The 24,575-nt window shown below is 45.9% G+C and overlaps 1 protein-coding gene across 2 annotated transcripts; it reads left to right on the top strand.

Annotated features, from left to right (window-relative positions):
• Positions 1–23,588, top strand: MRM1 (mitochondrial rRNA methyltransferase 1). Of its 2 annotated transcripts, XM_032217141.1 has the most exons (6): positions 1–106; positions 2,566–3,416; positions 7,129–7,222; positions 8,794–8,914; positions 21,614–21,733; positions 22,767–23,588. In XM_032217141.1, the coding sequence occupies exons 2-6, from the start codon at positions 2,593–2,595 to the stop codon at positions 22,901–22,903; spliced, it is 1,296 nt and encodes a 431-aa protein (XP_032073032.1). In that variant the 5' UTR covers positions 1–106; positions 2,566–2,592; the 3' UTR covers positions 22,904–23,588. The 2 variants fall into 2 exon arrangements, with proteins under 2 accessions (XP_032073032.1, XP_032073034.1); XM_032217143.1 differs by lacking the exon at positions 21,614–21,733.
• Positions 23,589–24,575: the final 987 nt, after the last annotated feature.

The raw sequence follows: 24,575 nt of genomic DNA, 5'->3' as shown, positions 1-24,575 counted from the left end.
CGAGAGAACTCTATGATCAGGAGGAGCGTTCCTTCCTGAACCCGGAAGTTAATTCAACCCACGTGGCGCCGAACCCCCTGAATTTCTGGATTGGAAAAAGGAGCAGGTAAACGGTGAACGCATATATAGGACTTCGCAAAAGAAAAAAAGGGGGAAAATGCCAGAAAAAATGTGCATAGGGCAGTATTGTCGGTCATAGAGTCTATGCCGGCTTGGCATTCTGGGAGTTGAAGTCCATGCGTCTTAAAGGGGCCGTGATCGAAAAATGCTGCTATAAACCCTATTTCATTCTTCCTTCCCCCAAACCCTTTTGGGTGCCTCTTGAAACTTTTCCCTATGACTGAAGCCCATGCAGCCTGACGCCCTCTATATGGTTCAGACTCCAGGATACACCATCCCCATAGGCTGGGAAGCATAGGCTTTGGCACTCTTGGCTATGCTTTGTATGCACAAACGTTTGAGCTGATGTCCTCATGTAATGGGGAAGCGATGGCAATTTAATAGGGAAAATATTTTGGCTTAAGGGTTTTCTGTTGGCCAGGATGTGGGGGAGGATTGTGTGTGTGTGTGTATTTGTGTGCATGCATGCCTGCCTTTTTCACATCTTCCTTCCCCTTTTTAAAAAATGAATTTTTGTTGAGTAATTTTCTTTGTTTTGTATCACAATTTTCATCTTTGCAACACTTCGGTATCAGTATACCTCATATGTACATGCAAGTTATTTTTTTTTGTTTTTCTTCCCTTTTTATATACACACATTTATACACACTTTATAACTTTAACTAGAAATTAGCAACATATACTAACCTGCGCACTGTGCAGATGTTATAGTTACATAAATATATTTATTACATTTTTATCACATCTTGCCACACTTTAACATTGCATATGCTTTAACTATCCTTAAGTCTTGTCTATTTCGTTGGTCATCTTTCCTTAATGATTCCTTAATCTTTGCTTCTATTCTCTAACCCAGTCATGGCTAACCTTTTTCTAAAGGCGTGACAAAATTGTGCGTATGTGCGCTATTGCACTTGTGTTCCCCACCCACCTGCGCAAGCGGGGGATTTTTCCCCTCCCCAGTCTCCGGAAGCTCTCCTGAATCCTAAGGAGGGCGAAAATCGCCTCTCCTGCCCCTCTGGAAGGCCAGAAAACAGCTGGTGCACACCAGATCTGAGGGCTGTCATGCCGGCAAATACGGCTCCGTGTGCAATCTGTGCCACGCATCTCATAGGTTCACCATCACGGACTTAGCTTACACTTGACATTCCAATTACATTTACCAAACGATACGTTTATTACGTCTCCTCCAAATTCCATCTGCCGGCCAATGTCGGCTGGCAACTCCCCGGGGGAGGGCCTTTTCTGTGGCTGCTCCGGCCCTCTGGAACGATCTCCCCGTCAAGATCCTGACCCTTACCACCCTTCCGGCTTTCCGCAAAGCTACTAAGACCTGGCTGTTCCGGCAGGCCTGGGGCTGTTGAATCTTCCAGCCCCATCCGAGGTATGAATGTTGCCGTATTTTTAAATTGTTTGTCTTTTTATTTTTATTTTGTACCCCCCCTTCCCCCCAGGTTGTTAGCCGCCCTGAGACTCTCGGAGAATAGGGCGGCATACAAATTAAATAAACCTTAACCTTAACCAATATGTAAGACAGAGCATTTATTAATCAAAATTTGAAGTTGCCAAATAGATGACTGTCAAGAGTTTGGGCAGCACATCCGACACAAGTAAATGAACTTCTGCAGGATTCAATTACATAAGAAACTTCTTTATATACAATACCATACAGCAGAAGTCAGCATACAGAATCAGAAACAATATTCATAGAAGCAAGTCATTACAGAGTAGAGAGATACAGAGGCCTACCATATTTTTTGGAGTATAAGACGCACTGGTATATAAGACGCACCGTGATTGTGAAGAGATAATTTAAAAAAAAAAAGTTTTTGCACTCTGCATGCCTCCCAAACCCTCTGCACGCCTCGTTTTTTGCAAAATAAAAAGGTGGTGGTGCTGGTGGTGGTATGCAGAGCTTTTGGAGGCTTTTAGAGTGCTCCAGGGGGTTGGGAGGGACAAAAATGAGCAAATACAGCCCATTTTTTGCTCATTTTTGCTCTCCCCAGCCCCCAGGAGCACTTTGCAAGCCTCCCAAACCTTCTGCATGTCCATTTTTGCAAAAAGGAGGGGGGGGGGTTCTGGAGGCCAAAAACGCTGTATTCAGTGTATAAGACACCCAGATTTTCACCCTCTTTTTGGGGAGAAAAAGTTGTGTCTTATACTCTGAAAAATATGGTATCTATTGTACAGAAGCTGCAACGTTACAGAGGCCAAACCAGCTCTTAAATACAGATCAGCAAGTCTAAGCCACAGCCAGACTCCAAACTGTCTCTTATACAAACAAATGCTATGTTTCAGTTTCCAAACAGTCCCCATTGGCTGACGTATTCCCATGTCTATTCCAGTCTATGAACATTCATATTCTGACAATGAGTTGAGATCACATTGCAAAACAGCAGAATTATCCTGTAGCATCGCATATAATACTCCCCTTCGTTTCTTAAGGTTTACCCATGAAGAAGTAGGAGTAGAATGGACCCTCTCCACGCCTTTCACGCCGCCTTCCGGAAAGCGGCCAAGTTGCCCTATGTCATTTGCCTCGCCACTCCTTTTAAGAATATCCGCTACTTCTCCGCGTGGAAGAAACCGCCACTGTTGGAAGATCAGCCTCTTAAGGAAGTCAGCCACGAAGATATCGCAGCTTTGCCGCCTGGTCATTCCTCGGAAACGTCGAAACTTGAGGAAACTCACCAGTTGAGCTCCACGGCGCGTCCCCGTGGGAAAAATGAGCGCCAGGCTGATGTTGTTCAGAATAAACCCTTCCCAAAATTCCGCACCAAAGCTGTGCCGTCCACCACTAAGGAAGAATTCCAGAACCTGAGAAATGACGATTTTGTCTCCAAGCATAAAACGACGCAGAGAAGTCTCCATCTCCCAGAAAGGAATAAAGGCGCGGAAATCTTGTTCGGGACAGCCCCCTGCTCGTTGGCCCTCGGGCGATCCAAGCGAACATTTTTCCAGCTCTTCCTCAAAGCGAGCCAAGGCAGGACGTCTCCTGGGGCAGAAAAATTTGCCCAGTACGCTGAGGAACATGGGATCCCGGTGAAGAGGGTTCACAGGAAGGTCTTGGATGCCCTTTGTAAAGGGGGCGTCCATCAGGGGGTGTGCTTGGAAGCCTCCCCTCTTCGCCCCCTGGCATGGCAGGAAGGGCCACTCCACCAAGCCCCGGTTGGCAAGGGGTTGCAGTGCATCTGGCTGGTTTTGGAGGGGATACACGATCCCATGAATTTGGGGGCGGTCCTGCGGACGGCGCACTTCCTTGGGGTTGACGGGATTGTGACGAGTGAAAGGAACAGGTGAGATGGTCTTTTTCGGGCTGGGAAAAGCAATATTGGTTGAACAATATTCAACAAAAGGTTGAACGAAAGAGAATCAGTTCAGTGAAGTGGTTAAGATGCTGGCCTGGAAATCAGGAGATTGTGAGCTCTAGTCCCATCTTAGCCATGAAACCCAGCTAGGAGACTTTAGGCCAATCACTAGAAGATGGTGAATTTTAGTTTTGCCTTAGTCATGAAAGCCAGCTGGGTGACTTTGAGCCAATCACTAGGAGACTGTGAGTTCTAGTCCTGCTTTAGCCATGAAAGCCAGCTGGGTGACTTTGGGCCAATTACTAGGAGATTGTGAGTTCTAGTCCTGCTTTAGCCACGAAAGCCAGCTGGGTGACTTTGGGCCAATCACTAGGAGATTGTGAGTTCTAGTCCTGCTTTAGCCACGAAAGCCAGCTGGGTGACTTTGGGCCAATCACCATGAGCTGGTGAGTTCTAACCCCATCTCAGCTATGAAAGCTAGCTGGGTGACTTTGAGCCAATCTCTAGGAGATGGTGAGTTCTAGTCTTGCCTTAGGCATAAAAGCCAACTGAGTGACTTTGAACCAATCACTAGAAGACTGTAAGTTCTAGTCCCGCCTTAACTATGAAAGCCAGCTGGATGACTTTGCGCCAATCACCAGGAGACTGTGAGTTCTAGTCCCGCCTTAGCCATGAAAGCCAGCTGGGTGACCTTGGGTCAATCACCAGGAGACTGTGAGTTCTAGTCCCGCCTTAGGCATGAAAGCCAGCTGGGTGACTTTGGGCCAATCACCAGGAGACTGTGAGTTCTAGTCCCGCCTTAGCCATGAAAGCCAGCTGGGTGACTTTGGGCCAATCACTAGGCGATGGTGAATTCTAGTCTTGCCTTAGGCATGAAAGCCAGCTGGGTGACTTTGGGCCAATCACCAGGCGATGGTGAATTCTAGTCTCGCCATGCGTATGAAAGCCAGCTAGGTAACTTCAGGCCAATCACGAGGAGACGGTGAGTTCTAGTCCTGCCTTAGGCATGAAAGCTGACTTCGGCTAGTCATTCTCTCTCAGTCCAATTCACCTCACAGGGTGGTTGTTGTGGGGAAAAATAGGAGGAAGAAGGCGTGTTAGGGATGTTCGTCTCCTTTCCTTACCTATAAAAATGAAAGGACCCCTGAAGGATAAGAGCAGTGTTTCTCAACCTTGGCAACTTGAAGATGTCCGGACTTCAAGCGAATGCTGGCTGGGGAATTCTGGGAGTTGAAGTCCGGACATCTTCAAGTTGCCAAGGTTGAGAAACACTGGATTAGAGCATACACAGAGCGCAACCTAATTCAGCTTTTGTCCTACTGCTGTTGAGAGAAGCTCCATTGCAACCTAACGTGCCGACTTCGTAGATAAAACTTCTAGGCGAATTGCCAAGCTTAGCCTAGTAAAGTAACAAGTGGATTCTGCAAAATAACCTTCCTTGCAAGTGGAAATGTGTGTTCTGCATTCCCTTCTCAAAGCTCTGTTTTACATGCCCGAAAATGCGTGGCACGACAAAACCGCGGTCCACTAAAGCGCGCCTGATTAAACCGCGTCGCTGACGTCATCAGCAGCGCGACAACAGCGACCGCGGAGAAAAAAGGGCGCTTTAAAAAGCGCTTTTAAAGCAAGCCAATTCACGTTAAGGTAAGGGTTAGGGTTAGGTTAAGGGTTAGGGTTAGGTTTAGGGTGAGGTTAAGGGTTAGCGTTAGGTTTAGCGTTAGGTTAAGGGTTAGGTTTAGGGTTAGGTTAAGGGTTAGGTTTAGGGTTAGGTTTAGGGTTAGGTTTCGGGGGGTTAGGTTTAGGTTTAGGGGTTAATTTTAGGTTTAGCGCTCACAGCGTGCTTTTTTCGTCGCGCTGTGATAACGTCAGTTACGCGGTTTCGTCGAGCGCGCTTTAGTCGAACGCGGTTTTGTGGTGGAACCCGAAAATGTATTTCTTTCCTCTTCTAAGATCCCTTGTTTTCGGTGCGCTGAGAAAAATCATGAGGTTTGTGTAACGTGAAATAATGTTCCTAACACCATGACAATCTGTGCGAGCTGTGTCAGACTGGGCTGAATTCGAAAACTTTACAAAAGTAATAAAATAATAGTAAATACATAAATAACGGGATGGATAAAGATCCCCGCATAGAATTTCTGTCCTCGCTTTGTCTTCTGAGGGCTCCAGAGTTCGGGCTGACTTCATTATCTGGCGATGGCCCTTCAAATGCCACTAGTCCTCAACTTAGGATCAGCCATTTTAGTGGCCGTTTGAAGTTCTGGCAGACCTACCTGGGAGTGTGTGAGGGCGAGGGGGGCTACTTACAACCTGGATTTGAAGTTGCATTTATAACTATTTGCAGTATCTCATAGTCACGTTTTTACGACGGCTGTGCCAAAAACTCACATTTGCTTCCTGTTTTCAGCCAAATGCGTCCCCATAGCAAACCCACAGATGCGGTCAACGGCCACAGTGGCTTGCTTCGTGACCTCCTTGTTCACTTAGTGACCTGTTCTGATCCCCCCCTCCGTACGCCGAGGCACTCCGACACAAAGATTACTGCTAGGCAATTTATTCACAGTAAATTAACACATTGACAAGACTTTGGCAGCAATCCAGACTTCCAAGATAAGAAATATACCCAAGAGCTTCTCCAGCGTTGGTATATCAGTTGAATCCTGCAAACAGCCTCCTCCCAAAGTCTCTCCTTATATACTCTCTTGGGAGGAGCCTAATTACAACCACCTGGGTCCAATTATCTTCTGTATCTGTGTAGTTGCTCTCGGCATTTATCTGCCCGAATTGCCTGGCGTCTGGGACCGACTCCCTTATCTCCTCCCCACTGCTCCAAGGCCTAACGTCATGGGCACACTCCCTTTGGCTTTCACCACTGCTCCATGCCTTAGGCGCTTCCTAGTGGCCAACCAGCCTCTCTGGTCCCTGTCCAGGGTCCTCCACATCTTCTAGAGCCGACTCATAGGGCCCCTCGCTATCGGAGTCTGTTTGCAGCTCAACAGCTCCTGCTGGGCCACAACAGTGACCCACTGCTAAAAAGGTTGCAAAATTGGATTTGTCCCATGACCGACCTGTTTTATGACCTGCGACCTTGATGGGTGGGCACTATTGACGATCGTAAGCCAGTTTGGGAGTATAACTACCTCTGAGAGTCAGCAGAGGAGCCTCCATCTCCAGTAATAATCTACTACTGGAAAGAAGAATGCAATCAAACAATTTGGTGTGTGTCTCTCTGTGTGTGTGTAATGTGGCTCACATGCCTTGCAGCTGCTGTGAGGTCTCCCATTTCTCTCACTGAACCCGTAACCAACCAGATTAACCAACCTGATTAGCACAAGCAGCTGATGATCGGTTGGATCAGTCTCCCGACCATCAGCTGTTTCAGGCTGCAGGGATTGCCACTGCCTATTGGCTCCTCCGTGCGCCCCATTTTCAGCCTCCCCATTTTATTTTTGGCCTCCGTGCGCCCCATTTTCCGCCCATTCCGATGCACACCACCCGGAACAGGCACAAAACGGGGCACAATTTGCAAAGGAGGCAAATTGCTGGGAGGCAGAGGCAAATTTTCTCCCCTTGTTTTCCTCCCCAAAAGCTAGGTGCGTCTTATACTTCGGAGCATCTTATACTCAGAAAAATACGGTAGTGGTGCAGTTTTGTTATCCTTTTTGAAGGGTCTTTTTCTAAACTGTAGCTTTTCTATTTGCAGCTGCTCCCTGACGCCGGTTGTTAGCAAAGCCAGCTCGGGCGTCATGGAAGTTTTTGATGTATTTAGCGCCGATGATGTTCCAGAACTTCTAAAGGTAAAAACCTTCCCGCCCTCTAATAACTCGCAACCGCAAGCAGTTTGAGTTGTTTATCGGCAGTGCCCCCCCCCAAAAAAATGGAACAAAAAAACCCCAACCTTCACTTAACATGTTTCATTTAGTAACAAAAATGTTGGGGCTCAATTGCGCCCATAAGTAAAGGTATTGCTTGAATACCACTTGCTTTTAATACAACAAATGGCCATAAGATGGCAGCATTGGGCAACAATTGGAAGCAATCTCTCTCTCTCTCTCTCTCTCTCTCTCTCTCTCTCTCTCTCTCTCTCTCTCTCTCTCTCTCTCTCTCTTTCTCTGTCCCTTTCTTTCTGTATCTCCCTTCCCCCCCTCTCTTCCTTCCTTCCCCTCTCTCTCCTTTTTGTATGTCTCTTGCTCACTGTATCTTCCTCTCTTTCTCCCTTCCTCTCTCTTTTTCTTTTTCTCTGTCCCTTTCTTTTTGTATCTCTCTTCCCACCTCTTTCTCTCTCACTTTCTCCCTTCCTCTCTCTCTTCCTTTCTTTTTGTATCTCTCTTGTCTCCCCCTCTTCCTCTCTCTTCCTCCCTTTTTCTCTTTCTGTTCCTCTCTCTTTCTCCCTCCCTCTCTCTCTTTTTCTGCCCCTTTCTTTGTGTATCTCTCTCTCCTCCTCTTTCCCTCTCTTTTTCTCCCTCTCTTTCACTCATCTCTGTCTTTCACTCCCATTCTCCATCCCCCCTCTTTCTTTCTTTTTCTTTCTTTCTTTCTTCCCCCTTTCTTCCTCTCTCTCTCCCTCTCTATTTCTCTCTCTCACCCCTTTCTCCCTCCCCCTCTTTCTCCCTCCCTTTTTCTTTTTGTCTCTCTCCCCCCCCCACACACACATAGACAAGAAACCACGGTGCCAATCCCTTTGATTTGTTTTTTAACTGGCTCCAAATCTCAGTTTTTCCCCAGTCATACATTCTATTCTATTCTATTCTATTCTATTCTATTCTATTCTATTCTATTCTATTCTTTCTTCTCTTCTATTTTATCTTCTTCTCTATTCTATTCTATTTTCTCTTCTCTATTCCATTCCATTCTATTTTCTCTTCTCTATTCTCTTCTGTTTTCTCTTCTTTTCTCTATTCTATTTTCTCTTCTCTTCTCTATTCTATTCTATTTTCTCTTCTCTTCTCTTCTATTTTATCCTCTTCGCTATTCTATTCTATTTTCTCTTCTCTATTCCATTCCATTCTATTCCATTCCATTCTTTCTCGTCTCTTCTCTTTTCTTCTGTTCTATTCTATCCTCTTCTCTATTCTATTCTATTTTCTCTTCTCTTTTATTCTATTCTATTCTGTTTTATCCTCTTCTCTATTCTATTTTCTCTTCTCTTCTATTCATTGATTGTTTTCCTAGATTAATGGCTATTTTGTTTAATAAGGCAGCATGCATAGCAACTTAACCAAAAACCCAACCAAGATAATTTTTCCCCTATTCCTTCCGGGAAACAAAATAATTGAGCTTTGTGTATAGAAAGCAAAATGTGGCACAGGTCTGAAACTTGAGTGACTTTTCTACTCTCTCCCCCCCCCCCCCCCGCCCAACCTCCAAGACAAAATCCGAAAAAGGCTGGGAAATTCTCGGGACGGTTGGCCATGGAAAGGTTCCGGAAGACATTCCAGTAGTCCCTTGCTCAAACTTTCGCTGGACTGGACCCACTATACTGCTCCTCGGTAGGTGTTTTTTTTCACCATGGAGTAGACTTTTTTTGGGGGGGGGGATAGGACACAAGGGAAGACCACCCTTGCCACCCCCTCTGGTGTGGGGAATTCTTTTTTGCCAGTTCCGATGGATCTGGAGAAGGCTGTTTTCCAGGAGTAAGCCAAAGGAAAGGTTGTTCCCGTTGAAGCATTTGATACCAGCAGGTTAGGAGGAAGGTTGTGAGACGGATCAGGAATCCGATCGTGTTTTTATCGTAGTCAGACTGTAAGGTGAAACTTAAAAAGAGCCACCAATTAGACCCTGAATCCTGGATGAATGGGAAACAGCGTAGAGGTATATGTTTCAATTCTTCTCTTCTTACCCTCCTCTTCTCCTTCTCTTTCTCTCCTTCCTTTTCCTTCACTCCTTCTCTTTCTCCTCTTCCCCTCTCCTCTTTCTTTTCACTCTCTTTCCTTTCACTTCTCTCCCTCTCTCCTTCCCTCCTTTCTCCTGTTCCTCTCCTTTCTCTCCTTCCCCTTCTCTCCCCGTTCCTTTATGCTTTTCTTCTTTTTCTCCTTTCCCCCTCCTCTCCTCCCCCTCCTTCCTTCCTCCCTTTTTTTCTTTGTTTCTACCTCTCCCTTTCTCTTCTCCCATCCTTCCCTCCTTCTTCTCTATTCTTGTCTCCTTCCTTCTCATTCTATCTCCTCCTGTCCTTTTCCTTCTCTCCTTCCCCCTTTCTCCTGTTTCTCTCCTTTCTCTCCTTCCCCTTCTCTCCTTGTTCCTTTATGCTTTTCTTCTTTTTCTCCTTTCCCCCTCCTCTCCTCCCCCTCCTTCCTTCCTCCCTTTTCTCTTTGTTTCTACCTCTCCCTTTCTCTTCTTCTCCCTTCCTTCCATACTTCTCTCTTCTTGTTTCCTTCCTTCCTTCTCATTCTATCTCCTCCTGTCCTTTTCCTTCCCCCTTTCTCTTGTTTCTCTGCTTCCCCTTCTCTCCTCGTTCCTTTATCCTTCTTTTTTTCCTCCCTCCCTCCTCTCCTCCTTTCTTTCTTCTTTCTTTCTTTCTTTCTTTCTTTCTTTCTTCACCTGCTCCTCCCTTTCTCTTCTTCTCCCTTCCTCCCCTCCGTCTCTCTTCTCGTCTCCTCCTCATTTTATCTCCTTCTGTCCTTTTCCTTCTCTCCTCCTTCCCTCCTTCGCCTTCCCTCCCTCACCTCTCCTTCTCTTCTCCTTTTTCTTCATATTATTATTATCTTACGTTTCTTATCTATACAACTCAAAGCAGCAAACATATTAATTCTCCTGGCTCCTGTTTTCCCTGCGACAACCTCCCTGTGAGGTGGGCTGGGCCGAGAAGTTGATCTTCCAACACTACCATCAATGTTTCTAGAGCAGTGTTTCTCAACCTTGGCCACTTGAAGATGTCTGGACTTCAACTCCCAGAATTCCCCAGCCAGCATTCGCTGGCTGGGGAATTCTGGGAGTTGAAGTCCATACATCTTCAAGTGGCCAAGGTTGAGAAACACTGTTCTAGAGTCATTCTCTTTAGGGGGATAAAAAATGCCATTTCCCCTTTTCTTGTGATTAGGTTTATTTTATCTTTTTATTTATTTTATTTTATTTGGTTTGTCGAACATGTACAAGATAACAGGTATAAGTATAAACAAAGGAAATGAGTACAAATAAATGGGGACAGTAGGACAGGGATGGAAGGCACGCTGGTGCGCTTATGCACGCCCCCTTTACGGACCTCTTAGGAATGGGGTGAGGTCCCCGGTAGACAGTTTATAGCAATAGCAATAGCAGTTAGATTTATATACCGCTTCATAGGGCTTTCAGCCCTCTCTAAGCGGTTTACAGAGTCAGCATATCGCCCCCACAGTCTGGGTCCTCATTTCACCCACCTCGGAAGGATGGAAGGCTGAGTCAACCCTGAGCCGGTGAGATTAGAACCGCTGAACTGCAGATAACAGTCAGCTGAAGTGGCCTGCAGTACTGCACCCTAACCACTGCGCCACCTCGGCTTTAAGGTTGAAGCTGTGGGGGGGGGGGTTGAGGATGTAAGAAGGGAGTCAGGTAGAGCATTCCAGGCGTTGACCACTCTGTTGCTGAAGTCGTATTTTCTGCAATCGAGTTTGGAGCGGTTAACCTTGAGTTTGTATCCATTGTGTGCTCACGTATTATTGAGGCTGAAGCTGAAGAAGTCATTGACAGGTAGGAGGTTGTAGCAGACAATTTTGTGTACTATGCTTAGGTCTGACTGCAGGCGGCGTAGTTCCAGGTTGTTCAAGCCCAAAATTTTGAGCCTGGTGACGTAAGGGATTCTATTGCAAGCAGAGAAGTGGAGAACTCTTCTCGTGAAATACCTCTGGATCCGTTCAATTGTATTACAATACAATACAATAGCAGAGTTGGAAGGGACCTTGGAGGTCTTCTAGTCCAACCCCCTGTCTAGGCAGGAAACCCTATACCCTTTCAGACAAATGGCTATCCAACATCTTCTTAAAGACTTCCAGTGTTGGAGCATTCACAACTTCTGGAGGCAACGTCTGTTCCACTGATTAATTGTTCTCACTGTCAGGAAATTCCTCCTCAGTTCTAAGTTGCTTCTCTCCTTGATTAGTTTCCACCCATTGCTTCTTGTTCTACCCTCAGGTGCCTTGGAGAATAGTTTGACTCCCAAATCTTCTCTGTGGCAGCCCCTGAGATATTGGAAGACTGCTATCATGTCTCCCCTAGTCCTTCTTTCTATTAAACTAGACATACCTAGTTCCTACAACTGTTCTTCGTATGTTTTAGCCTCTAGTCCCCTAATCGTCTTTGTTGCTCTTCTCTGCACTCTTTCTAGAGTCTCCGCATCTTTTCTACATCATGGTAACCAAAACTGGATGCCGTATTCCAAGTGTGGCCTTACCAAGGCCTTATAAAGTGGTATTAACCCTTCACGTGATCTTGATTGTCTCCCTCTGTTTATGCAGCCTAGAACTGTGTTGGCTTTTTGGGCAGCTGCTGCACACGGCTGGCTCCTATTTAAATGTTTGTCCGCTAGGACTTCAAGATCCCTTTCACAGTTGCTACTATTGAGCAAGGTGCCACCTATATTGTACCTGTGGATTTCGCTGGCAGAGGGTTGCAGGAGGCCATGGCAGCTGAAAATGGAGCTTGGAAGCCTGTTTTCTCTGGCAGAAGCACCACGGGCCGGTCCTTTGCCGTTTCCAGGGGGGCCCCGCGGCCCAGATCTAAGTACCCTGCGGGCCGGATCACAGCCTTGAGTTTGACGCCCTTAATTTAGCACTTTCTTTTTCAACATCTTTTCTACCTGCATCTTTTAGTCATCTAATTCTTAAAACCAATTCTTCCTCCGAGCTGAGAGCCGAAGGCAGAGGTCTGAACTGGAGCATCTGCTCTCGTTTCGCTGGGTGGTAGTTTAATTGCTAATCAGTCGAAAGCTCTAATTAAACTTTCACTTGTCATGTTGGCCTAGTAACTCTGCCGAAGTGATCGAGGAAAGGAAGAGAATTCCTGGCTTCAGCGTCTGCCAGGATGGTTCGGCATTCTGGGGCCAGATGTGTGGGGGAAAAAAACCTCTGCAATTCTTTCATATATTTTATGTTCTGACTTAGGCTTCCCCAAAGAGCACGAAGCAGACCCCTGGTCCCGACAAAACCCCTTTTATGAAACGAACGTGAATTCCTCTCATTCACATTCAGCAAAGGCCTGGCAAACAGTCTTTCAAAGGTGGAATTTATGACCACAGACCTTATCTGGCTTGGAAAGCTGCCATGTAAATATTTTCCAAACGCAGTGCTGTGCAAAGAAAGACTGGGCACAGAGTCTCTGAGATTCACGGACAGATCTTCACACTCCTGAAACGAACGAACAAATGAATTGTTTCCTGCAAAAGCCCCCTCCCCTTTTGCTACTTTTATTCCCTATGGGAGGGGCCATTCACCGTCCACCTGTGACTTTATTCCCAAGGCCATCCTGATTTCTTAGCTGTTCTTGTCTTCTGGCAGCTCTGCGCATGCGCACACGGGGAACAGGCTCCAGCTGTTCCTCTGCCTCACTGCTGTCTATCTCCATAGGCACCTGATCACTGCCAGACGGCCTCGGCCCCGTCTCTGCCTCCGACCCAGAGCCCTCGTCCGAGCCTTCCCCAGCCTCCAGGACTGGCCCATGCTCCTTCCCACCCTCCTCTCTGTCCGGCTCTGCTGCCAGCTCCACTGGCTGCTGGTGAGCCAGAACACCTTATATAAATAGCATCATTTAAAATGATTCTCACAGCCATCTCCAAGGGGAAGCCGTTTTGTGAGGCCAGTTTTTTCTAGCCTCAGTTGTTTGAAGGTGTGTGGATTTAACTCCCAGAAATCCGCAGGCAGCCACTCCCATGCTGGCTGGGGGATTCTGGGAGTTGAAGTCCATGCCATTTTAAAGTGGGTAAGGCTGTGAAACGCTGGAGTAGATCCAGAATAAACCAGGAGTTTGGTTGAAAAAAAAGACGTGGAGACTCTGGAAAGAGTGCAAAGAAGAGCAACAAAGAGGATTAGGGGACTGGAGGCTAAAACATACGAAGAACAGTTGTAGGAACTAGGTATGTCTAGTTTAATGAAAAGAAGGACTAGGGGAGACAAGATAGCAGTCTTCCAATAGCTCAGGGTGTCAGCCTCTTACCTTGGATGCTTGCTATCGGCTGCCATAGTAATGGGGAGGGTGGGGGCTCATGGTATTTGGGAGGGGAATAGTGCAGGTGGAGATATCTCAAGAAGGGAGTTTTGTTGGTCAGAATGCAGCCGCGCGAGCGATATCGGGTGTACCTAGATACACCCATGTTACACCCATCCTCCGCGAGCTGCACTGGCTTCCTATTGGTCTCCAAATGCGCTTCAAGGTGCTAGTCATTACTTTTAAAGCCCTACATGGCTTAGGACCTGGATATCTGAGAGACCGCCTCCTGCCACATACCTCCCAACGGCCGATAAGATCTCACAGGTTGGGCCTTCTCCGGGTGCCGTCGACCGGACAATGCCGGCTGGTGGCCCCCCGGGGGAGAGCCTTCTCTGTAGCTGCTCCAGCCCTGTGGAACGATCTACCCGCAGAGATCCGGACCCTTCCCACTCTCGCGGCCTTCCGGAAAGCCACGAAAACCTGGCTGTTCCGGCAAGCCTGGGGCTGTTGATTAATATCCAGCCCCACTTAAATGGAATTTTTGGTGTGTTTTTTTTTAAATTGTATCTCTTCTTTTTAAATTGTATCTCTTCTTTAATTTAACTTTTATTTTCGTTTCTGTAAGCCGCCCAGAGTCCTACGGGATTGGGCGGCATACAAATTTATTAAATTGCCAAAATTGCTAATTGTTCTCACCATCTTCTGTGCATGCTGATGGCTCGTGTTTGAGTTTGGTCAACTGTCTCTGCATACCAACTGGATGAGGCCACTTGAAGATGCGCCCCACACGACACCTTTGGGAGCTGAAGATTGGACATTGGCTTGGGGCAGTGGTTCCCAAACTTGGCAACTTTAAGACTTGTGGACTTCAACTCCCAGTTGGCTTGGGGTAACTGGGGGAAAGGGGGAGGGATTTGGGTAAAACGTTTGATATGTACAAGTTCACAAGTTCTTTGCTTCAGATCTTGCTTCACTTTCTCTGTTTTCATTTCCTGTCCAGTAAAAGTCCATTTTCTCTAATGAAATGGAGTTTGGGGTGGTGGTGGTTCTTTCTTGGCTTTTGAGTGAGGCCTGCCTGACACAGGGGCTGCCCCAAAGAAGAGGGAGGGGGGGTTCAAGCTATTCTCCAAAGCACCCGAAGGCAAGGACAAGAAGCAATGAAAGGAAACTAATCAGGGAGAGAAGCAACGTAGGAGAAACTTCCTGGAAGTGAGAATAATTATTAACCAGTGGAACAACTTGCCTCCAGAGGTTGTGGGTGCTCCAACCCTGGAGGTTTTAAAAAGAGATTGGACAGCCACTTTGTCTGAAACGATATACAGTCTTCTACCTGAGCTGGGGGTTGGACTAGAAGACCTCCAAGGTCCCTTCAAACTCTCATTATTTTTTTTTTATTTTTTTATTTTTTATTTTTTTTATTTTTTAACACTTATAGGACGCCCTTTTCCCTGAGGGGACTCAGGGCGGCTTACATAAAATCAAGGGAGGGGTATACAAACAATAACACAGACAAAACATAGAATAAAATAATGAGCAACATTCATTCATCATTCGGGTGGGGGCGATTATCTTTGTCCCCAGGCCTGACGGGATAGCCAGGTCTTAAGGGCTGTGCGGAAGGTCTGGACGGTGGTGAGGGTACGAATCTCCACGGGGAGATCGTTCCAACATTATGTTCTGTTCTGATTCCAGAAGACTGTCATTTCAAAAGTGTCTTTAGTGGTGAATATGTTGGGCCAGAAGTGGGGAGACTTGGGTTCAAGTCCACTCGCATCCACAGACATTTATGGGTGTGCTTTTTGGGGCTAGTCCCCCCCCCCCTCTCTCAGGCCACCTCAGCACCCCGAGTTGCCAAGCATCCAAGAGCCGAGGTGGCGCAGTGGTTGGGGTGAAGTACTGCAGCCACTTCAGCTGACTGTTATCTGCAGTTCAGCGGTTCTAATCTCACCGGCTCAAGGTTGACTCAGCCTTCCATCCTTCCGAGGTGGGTGAAATGAGGACCCGGATTGTTGGGGGCAATATGCTGACTCTGTAAACCGCTTAGAGAGGGCTGAAAGCCCTATGAAGCGGTATATAAGTCTAACTGCTATTGCTATTGCTATCCAAAATTGAGCCAAGCCACCATGAGAGGGAGGGAGACCAATAGGAGAACTTCAAAACCGGCTTGTAATTAGTGGGCGGGTTGAACAGTTGCTGAGCAACCGGTCGTAAGTTGAGGACGTATGTGATGATTATTTGTCTGGTTGCACATGGCATGCAAAAGAATGCCTGAAAAAGACGCTTTTTTATTAAAAAAAAAAAAAAGAGGGAGAAATGAGGGAGTTGTGGTCCTTCACTTACGACCGCAGTTGAGCCTGAAATTTCTGTTGCTAAGTGAGACACCTGTTCAGTGAGTTTTTTTTTTCTGTATAAAATATTTTATTCAATTTTCACATTCCATTTGCAATCATTTATATACAGGGTATTTACTATAAGAAAAGAAAAAAAAAGAAAAAGGGAATAAAACGAACAAATAAAAAGGAAACACAACTCATCATTCACAACCCCACCTAACCCTTGCATCCTCCATACACCCCATCTACCCCCTCCAACTTTCCTTTCTCCCTCTAACACTCCCCTCCTACTTCCCTTTCCCCTCAAGCCTTCCTTCTCCCCTTACTCCCCACACACCCTCCTTACATTCCCCTTACTCCTTCCTTACTCCTCCCTCTTCTTTCCCTCTACCTCCCTCCTTGGTGTATTCCTTTATTCGAGTGTTGTTTGATCTGATAAAAGTAAAGTGAACCAAGGAAAATAATAATAATAATAATAATAAAAAGAACCACCGTATATAAATACATTCTTGTTCTTATTAAAACTATATTAATACCCCCCCACCCCACCCCCCACAATCCCCATCCCTAATCCTCCCGACTTCCCAGGGCCCACACCTGGCACTACCTTCTATCTAAAATATCTTGTATACATATGGATTAAAAAATAAAAGTAATATATCAAAAAAAAAAAGAAAAGCAGAGAAAGAAAAAAAAAAAAAAAGGAAAAAAAAGAAAAGAGAAAAGAGAAAAAAGAAAAAAAGAAACCACTCTTTGTGTTGATCTCAGCCCCCCATCTTTATCTATGCTTAAATAGTATAAATCATTCTATCTATATTTTATTCTCATCTCTTACTTCTTTGCTATTTACCCCGACCTTCTGTAGGCTCTCCCGTTCCCTTCCTAAACCTCATGATCCCTTCCAATAAGATTTAAGCAACGTGGTTCATGCCATATATTCAAATATAACTTTACAGACAAGTAATCAAACTTTCCCTTCTAGTAAAATTTAAACAACGTAAATGATCTTTCTTTACCCCTTTTTCAAACAGTAATTCAAAATAATCTAACCAGATTTCCCCTTCTTAGTAAAGTTAAGCAGCGTAGATCAGATATTACTTTACACAGGAATCAATTTCTATCTTAAGATAATTCCAACCGACTTCCCCTTCTAATAGAATTTAAATAACTTAGTTCATTCCACATGTATTTTACCCTCATCCCCCACTTGTCTGATATTTACCACTATCAAATTTATACTACCATTTGTTTAAAATATAACTCAGAGCGATTTGTAGCATAAATCATTCCACATATTCCAATAATACTTTCAGCAAGAGTCAGTTAACCTTCTATTTTAAGGTAGTCGCTTCTAACAAAGTTTAAACAACATAAATCATTCCGCATTCTTTTTACAGTTATCTTAAGATAATCCCAAGCGGCTTCCTATTCTAATAAGCTTTAAACAACATAAATTTTGCCCTCTTCCCTTGCTTGTCTGGTATTTACCTCAAATAACGTAGTTCATTCCACATGCATTTTACCCTCATCTCTTGCTTGTCTAATATTTACCACTATCAAATTTATACTAGCGTTTATTTGAAATGTAACTCAAAACTATTACAACCAACTTTCCCTTCAAATAAAAGTTAAATAGCATGGATCATATTCAAATAATACTTTCAGCAGGAGTCAGTTAACCTTCTATTTTAAAATAGTCCCATCTAACAAAGTTTAAACAACATAAATCATTCCGCATTCTTTTAACCACTATCAAATTTATGCTAACGTTACTTTAAAATCTAGCTCAAAGTAGTTTCACCCAGCTTTCCCTTCTGATAAAAATTAGTCCACTTTTTCTACCGGAGAGAGGTCTCAAACCCCCATTCAGTCCTCAACTTTAGGAAGTCTTTTGAAGTATCTAAATTCTCGATCTGCGTTCTTCTGCTTCTCCGAGGGAGGAGGGGCTACCCCCTCCATCTTGCAGCCGCATGGCCAGCCGTTTGCTTTCTCCTTCCGCTTGTCTCTCCTCTCTTCCAAGCGCATCAGGAAGTCCCGCCTTCAGAATCCTACAATAGAAATCTTGAGCCTCTGAAACAGAGTTAAGACGAAATCTTTGATTCTCAAATGTAACCGTGATGCCGGCAGGGGCCTCCCATCTGTATCGAATCTGTTGACTCCTAAGCTCTTTAGTTAAAAAGGTGTAGTCCCTTCTTGCTTTCAACATCTGGGAAGGTATATTTTTGAAGACAATCACGTCCTGGTCCTCAACTCGGAGACTATTATTATGAAACTTTTGCACAATCGCGTTTCTAGATTCTTTTGTAGAGAAATGTATAATTATATCCCTCGGGAGCTGTCGCTGTTCCGCTATCAATGAGTTCTGGCGATAGATTTTCCGAATCTGCCAATCAAAGTTAAGTCCCGGGCTTCCCAGCGCATGGCTGAAGGCTTCAGCAAAGGTCTGTTTCAAATTCTCTTGCTCCTTTTCACGGAATCCTCTGACTCTTATTGAAAATGCCTTCCTATCAAAATTTAGCATCATAAGCTGTTCTTCGTTATTTCTAATTTTTTCTTGTAAAATTTGAATATTGGTAGTCAAATCAAAATTAGCCTTCTCCAGACTTTCCAATTTGTTCTCTATTTCAGCAGAGTAATCCGACAGGGCAGACACGGCTGCAAACGTATTCGCCTTCATTTGATTAACTTTAGATTTTAGATCATCATAAAGTTGCAATACAAATTCCTTAAGTTCTTGCTTAAAGGCATCAAAGATTTTAAAGAGATATTCCTGTGTTAAAACTTCTCCAGTAGAGGGCGTAGGAGACAAAGGCTGTATTTCCAAAAAAGATTCTTTAAATTCTTTAGACACATTTGTAGCAAGACGCTTCTTTGATCTGGGTGCCATAATAAATAAACAAGTAAGCAGCGCTTCGCTCCCCTCTATTTCCAAAGAAAAAGAGTTTATTTTGTTAAGGAGCGGTCTGCAGGAAGATAAGCCCGGCTAAGTACATCCAGTAATCATCCACGGAGAGAAATCGCCATTTTGAAGTCTATTTAAACAAAGAAGTCTTTAAGACGAATGGTGCTGGTATTTAAGATAGTAATAAAAGCATAAATCTCACAGGGGTGGTACCCTCCCGTATCAAATCTAGCTTGAAAAAAAACTTTGTTTTGTCCTGGGGGGGGCTAGCCTGTCTGGGGCTGCCAAAAAAAAAAGGCAGCTGAGAAGAACTGGCCGGAGATAAAAGCTCCGCTTCGGCTGGATCTAATCTCTTCCACAGCCAAAAAAAGAAAAAGGCTGTGGCTTACGAATAGACCCTAGTCTACGGAGCTACCCTCCCTGCCCCTTTCTTAGCCAAAAAGGGGTGCTATCTATGATGTTATTTAGATATACAGACCAGATCTCTGAGGAGCTCGGTGGAGCCCTCCTCGGCAACAGGCCACACCCCCAGGAAGCCCCCTGTTCAGTGAGTTTTGACCCATTTTACAACCGTTCTTTCCGCAATAATTGTTAAGCGAATCATTACGGTTGGTAAAGTTACCGGTAGTAACACGGTCGTTAAGCGAATCTGGCTTCCCCGTTGATTTTGCTTGTCGGAAGGTCTCAAAAAGGGGATCGCACGATCCCGGGACACTGTGACCGTCATAAGCATGAGTCGGTGGCCAAGTGGCCGAATTTCGATCATGTAACCATGAAGTCTGCTGCAAGAGTCATGAGAAAAACATTCACTAAGCCAATGGTTTCAGTACCGATGTAACTTTTTTTTTTTTAAAAAAAAGATTGTTATTTTGTTTATGAAAATGTCAAATCAGTGCATGAACAGTGTGGCACATTAAGCGCCCTACATTCCAATCCAAATGAAACTAATCAGATTCAACCTAATTATTACATTCAGTCAACTTACATATTTGTAATAACAATGCCTATTTATATTAGGTTGCAATCTATCCTTATTCAATTATTCCACATTTTCTCATCATTACTTTCTTTTTATAAGATAAAAATGTATACGAAATGTTAATGCCACTTTATAAGGTCTTGGGAAGGCCACATCTGGAATATTTGCATTCAGTTTTGGTCGCCACGATGTAGAAAAGATGTGGAGACTCTAGAAAGAGTGCAGAGAAGAGCAAGAAAGAGGATTAGGGGACTGGAGACTAAAACATATGGAGAACGGTTGCAGGAACTGGGTATGTCTAGTTTAATAGAAAGAAGGACCAGGTTAGACATAATAGCAGTATATTCCAGTATCTGAGGGGCTGCCACAAAGAAGAGGGAGTCAGATTATTCTCCAAAGCAACTGAGGGCAGGACAAGAAGCAATGGGTGGAAACTAATCAAGGAGAGAAGCAACCTAGAAATAAGAAATTTCCTGACAGTTAGAACAATTAACCAGTGGAACAGAAGTTGCCTCCAGAAGTTGTGAATGCCCCAACACTGGAAGTCTTTAAGAAGATGTTGGAAAGCCATTTGTTTGAAATGGTGTAGGATTTCTTGCCTAGGCAGGGGGTTGGACTAGAAGACCTCCAAGGTCCCTTCCAACTCTATTATTCTATTCTATTCTATTCTATTCTATTCTATTCTATACTATTCCTATCCTATCCTATTCTTTACATTAATATTTCCCTTATTTCTATCCCTTATTTTAGCTTTTAATGGTATCACCCTTTATTGAGAAACTTTTTCGTTCTTTCCTGTCTAACACCTAGTCATGTCACCTGCCTAAAAAAAGGGGGAGGGGGAGGAATCGAGAGAGAGGGAATGTACCAACGTAACTTTGAATGGTCACTGAATGAATGTCGTAAGTCGAGGACTGCGTATACCTGTAGACCTGTAGAAACCCGACTGGCTCAAAGGCATCCGGCGAACTTCTGTGGCTGAAGGGAGCCTCGAATGCGAGTCTCGCCTCCCCTTGCCCGACCTTCCCCCACTGCCCCACAACGGACGTGGGTTTGAGAAGGAAGGAGCAGCCCAGAGGCCCGAGCCTGGATCTCTCTGTCCCACATTGGCGGGACTCCATCCCACTGGCTCTCAAGCAGAATAGCAATAGCAATAGCAGTTAGACTTATATACCGCTTCATAGGGCTTTCAGCCCTCTCTAAGCGGTTTACAGAGTCAGCATATTGCCCCCACAGTCTGGGTCCTCATTTCACCCACCTCGGAAGGATGGAAGGCTGAGTCAACCCTGAGCCGGTGAGATTAGAACCGCTGAACTGCAGATAGCAGTCAGCTGAAGTGGCCTGCAGTACTGCACCCTAACCACTGCACCACCTCGGCTCTTCCCAACCGAAGAAAGGTCTCCATGCTAAAACTAAATAAAGCCGAACTGCTGGAAGTGTAAAAAAGTACAAGGGACTTATTATCACATATGGTGGACCTGCCCGGAAACCCAAAAATATTGGACAAAAATTTGTAAATAGGTGCAAGAAATTACAGGAGAACAGATAAAATACAAACCCGAAATCTTGGAACAATAGGTACAAATGGCTGCAAAACGGGAACAAAATTAAGCCAAAAAAACAATATATATAAATATATATAGAACTGTGTATAAAGTGTGTAAATATAGAAGCGAAATATTATATACATGTACAGGTATGATGACGCAACAATGTTGATGTAATGACTGTAAGGAGTTGTAGAAGGGAAAAAATAATAAAATAATCTGCTATTATAAAACTAAATAAATAAACCCCTGGTTTGAAACTCTAGATTTAAATGGCTATTCCCCCCCCCCCCCCTTTGGACATATGCGTGCAGGAAATGAAGGTTATGGCTTGACTCCGGAGACACAGATGCTGTGCCACAGGATGCTGACTATCTCTCCAGGAAGAGATTTGGAATTTGGGGTGGAGTCCTTAAACGTGTCCGTGGCAGCCGGTAAGGAGATTTGCCTTCTCTCTCGATGTAGTCTGGTGTGTTTTGCTTCTCAGAGAGAAAAAAAAGAGGTTGGAAACAGCTAATATGTTTGTATATTTCCTTCCTTCCTTCCTTCCTCTCTCCCTCCCTCTTTATCCACCTTCTTTCCTCCCTCCCTCCCTCTCCCTTCCTTCTCTTTCTCTTTGTCTGCTTTCTTTTTCTCTCTCCTCCTCTCTCCCATCTTTTTTCCTATCCATCTTCCTTCCTTCCCTCCATCCTTCCCTCCCTCTTCCTTCTTTCTTTGTCTATTTCTTTTCTCTCCTCCTGTCCCATCATTTTTCTATCCATCTTCCTCCCTCCCTATCCACCTTCTTTCTTTCTCTCTATCCACCTACTTTTCTCCCTCCCTCTCCCTTCTTTCTCTTTGTCTGCTTTCTTTTTTTTCTCTTCTCCTCTCTCCCATCTTTCTTCCTATCAATCTTCTGTCCTTCCCTCCCTCCCTCTTCCTTCTTTCTTTGTCTACTTTCTTTTCTCTCCTCCTCTCCCATCATTTTTTTTCTATTCATCTTCCTCCCTCCCTCTTTATCTACCTTCTTTCCTTCTCTCTATTCACCTTCCTTCTTTCTTCCCTCCCTCACTTCTTTCTCTTTATCCACCTCCTTTCCTTCCCTCCTCCTCCCTCCATCACCATCTTTTATTCTATCCACAACCTTCCTTGCTTCCACACCCCTCCCTCCCTCCCTCCCTCCTTTCTTTCTTCTTTCTTTCTTTCTTTCTTTCTTTCTTCATTTTTTCTTTTTTTCTTTCTTTCTTTCTTTCTTTCTTTCTTTCTTTCTTTCTTTCTTTCTTTCTTTCCTCCCATCTTTTTTTCCTATCCATCTTCGTTCCTTTTCTCTACCTCCTCCTCCTCCCTCCATTCTATCTTTTATTCTATCTCCTTCCTTCCTTCTCTCCTTTCCCATCTTTTCTTCCTACTCACCTTCTTTCCTTCTTTCTACCTCCCTCCTTCCAACCCCCCCCCCTTTCTTTTTCCCCTAAAAAATTCGCTTTCAAGGCATCCTTTTGCATGGCATATGCAACCAGAGAAATAACCACCCCAAAATGACGGCATCTGAAGGAGGGGGAGGAACAGCGTCTACGGCTGAAACAGACTGCAGCCAGGAAAAGCAAGCGACGAACACCCTGGCCTAGAATGAATTTCAGACGGCTGAAGAATTCTGGAACCCCTAAAACGGAGGCAGCCTGGCCGGTGGGATTATATTTTCACCCCATGTCGTTTGTCCTTTATCTGCGCTCTGGAATTTTAGGGGAACCTGGCCTCCTCTTTTGCAAGCTTTGAAGAGCCTCTTGTCCTACCTGAAAACAATAAACACCTACCTGGTATCCAGAGGCCTAAAGTTTCATCAAAGTAACCCACCCGTTACAGCAGTGATGGCTAACCTTTTTGTTGTCATGTGCCGAAGGCGTGCATGCGCGTGACAGCACCCGCCCCACGCCCATAATGCAATGCGGGCGTGACACCACACCTGTGCGCCCTGCCCCTTGCGCATGTGTGCATGACCCCTTGTGCATGACTTCCCCACTCCCCGTTTTGGAGCAATAACGGGGTCTGGAGCGGGGGGGGGGCACTGCCCTCTCCCGTGCCCCGTTTTGGGCCTAGTAGGCCTCCCTGCAGCCTCCTGGGAGCAAACATCAGCCATGGAGGGGGGCGCTGCCCTCACCCAAGCCCCATTTTCGGCCTAGTAGGCCTCCTGCATCCTCCTGGGAGCAAAAATCAGCCTTGGGGGAGGCTGCCCACTCCTGTGCCCCATTTTGGGCCTAGTAGGCCTCCCTGCAGCCTCCTGGGAGCAAAAATTGCCCATGGGGGGGGGGGCGCTGCCCCCTCCCGTGCCCCGTTTTGGGCCTAGTAGGCCTCCCTGCAGCCTCCTGGGAGCAAACATCAGCCATGGAGGGGGGCGCTGCCCTCACCCAAGCCCCATTTTCGGCCTAGTAGGCCTCCTGCATCCTCCTGGGAGCAAAAATCAGCCTTGGGGGAGGCTGCCCACTCCTGTGCCCCATTTTGGGCCTAGTAGGCCTCCCTGCAGCCTCCTGGGAGCAAAAATTGCCCATGGGGGGGGGGGCGCTGCCCCCTCCCGTGCCCCGTTTTGGGCCTAGTAGGCCTCCCTGCAGCCTCCTGGGAGCAAACATCGGCCATGGAGGGGGGGGGAACGCTGCCCTCTCCCGTGCCCCGTTTTGGGCCTAGTAGGCCTCCCTGCAGCTTCCTGGGTCAAACATCGGCCATGGAGGGGGGGCGCTGCTCCCTCCCGTGCCCCGTTTTGGGCCTAGTAGGCCTCCTACAGCCTCCTGGGAGCAAAAATCAGCCATGGAGGCAGGCTGTGCTGCCCCCTCCCGTGCCCCGTTTTGGGCCTAGTAGGCCTCCCTGCAGCCTCCTGGGAGCAAAAATCGGCCATGGAGGGGGAGTGCTGCCCTCTCCCGCGCCCCGTTTTGGGCCTAGTAGGCCTCCCTGCATCATCCTGGGCACAAAAAAGGGCCTTGGGTATGTCACGCCGTATCCCCCAGTGCTTCCCCTGTGCATGCGCATGTGCACACATCTGCATGCGCTGCAACCCAGCGCATACGCGGTACAGACCCAAAAACCATCTGGCCGGAGGGAGGCGTGCACGCATGCGCGGCGGAGCTCACTCGGGGCGATGGCTTGTGTGAACGACGTCACCGCTTCCTAGTTTTTATCTCTCTGCTGGTTAGAAATTCAGAGTGAAAACTCCTGGACGGCGGTGGGAAGGAAGTTTGTTTTGGAGCGCACCTCTCCTGCACCCGAAAGGAATCATTTAACCCTCCAGTTGTTTTTAAACTTGGTCTATTT

Source organism: Thamnophis elegans, chromosome 4, assembly GCF_009769535.1.
Source record: "Thamnophis elegans isolate rThaEle1 chromosome 4, rThaEle1.pri, whole genome shotgun sequence".
NCBI classification, from domain to species: Eukaryota; Metazoa; Chordata; class Lepidosauria; order Squamata; family Colubridae; genus Thamnophis; species Thamnophis elegans.
This window is presented reverse-complemented; position numbering and strand designations above follow the sequence as displayed.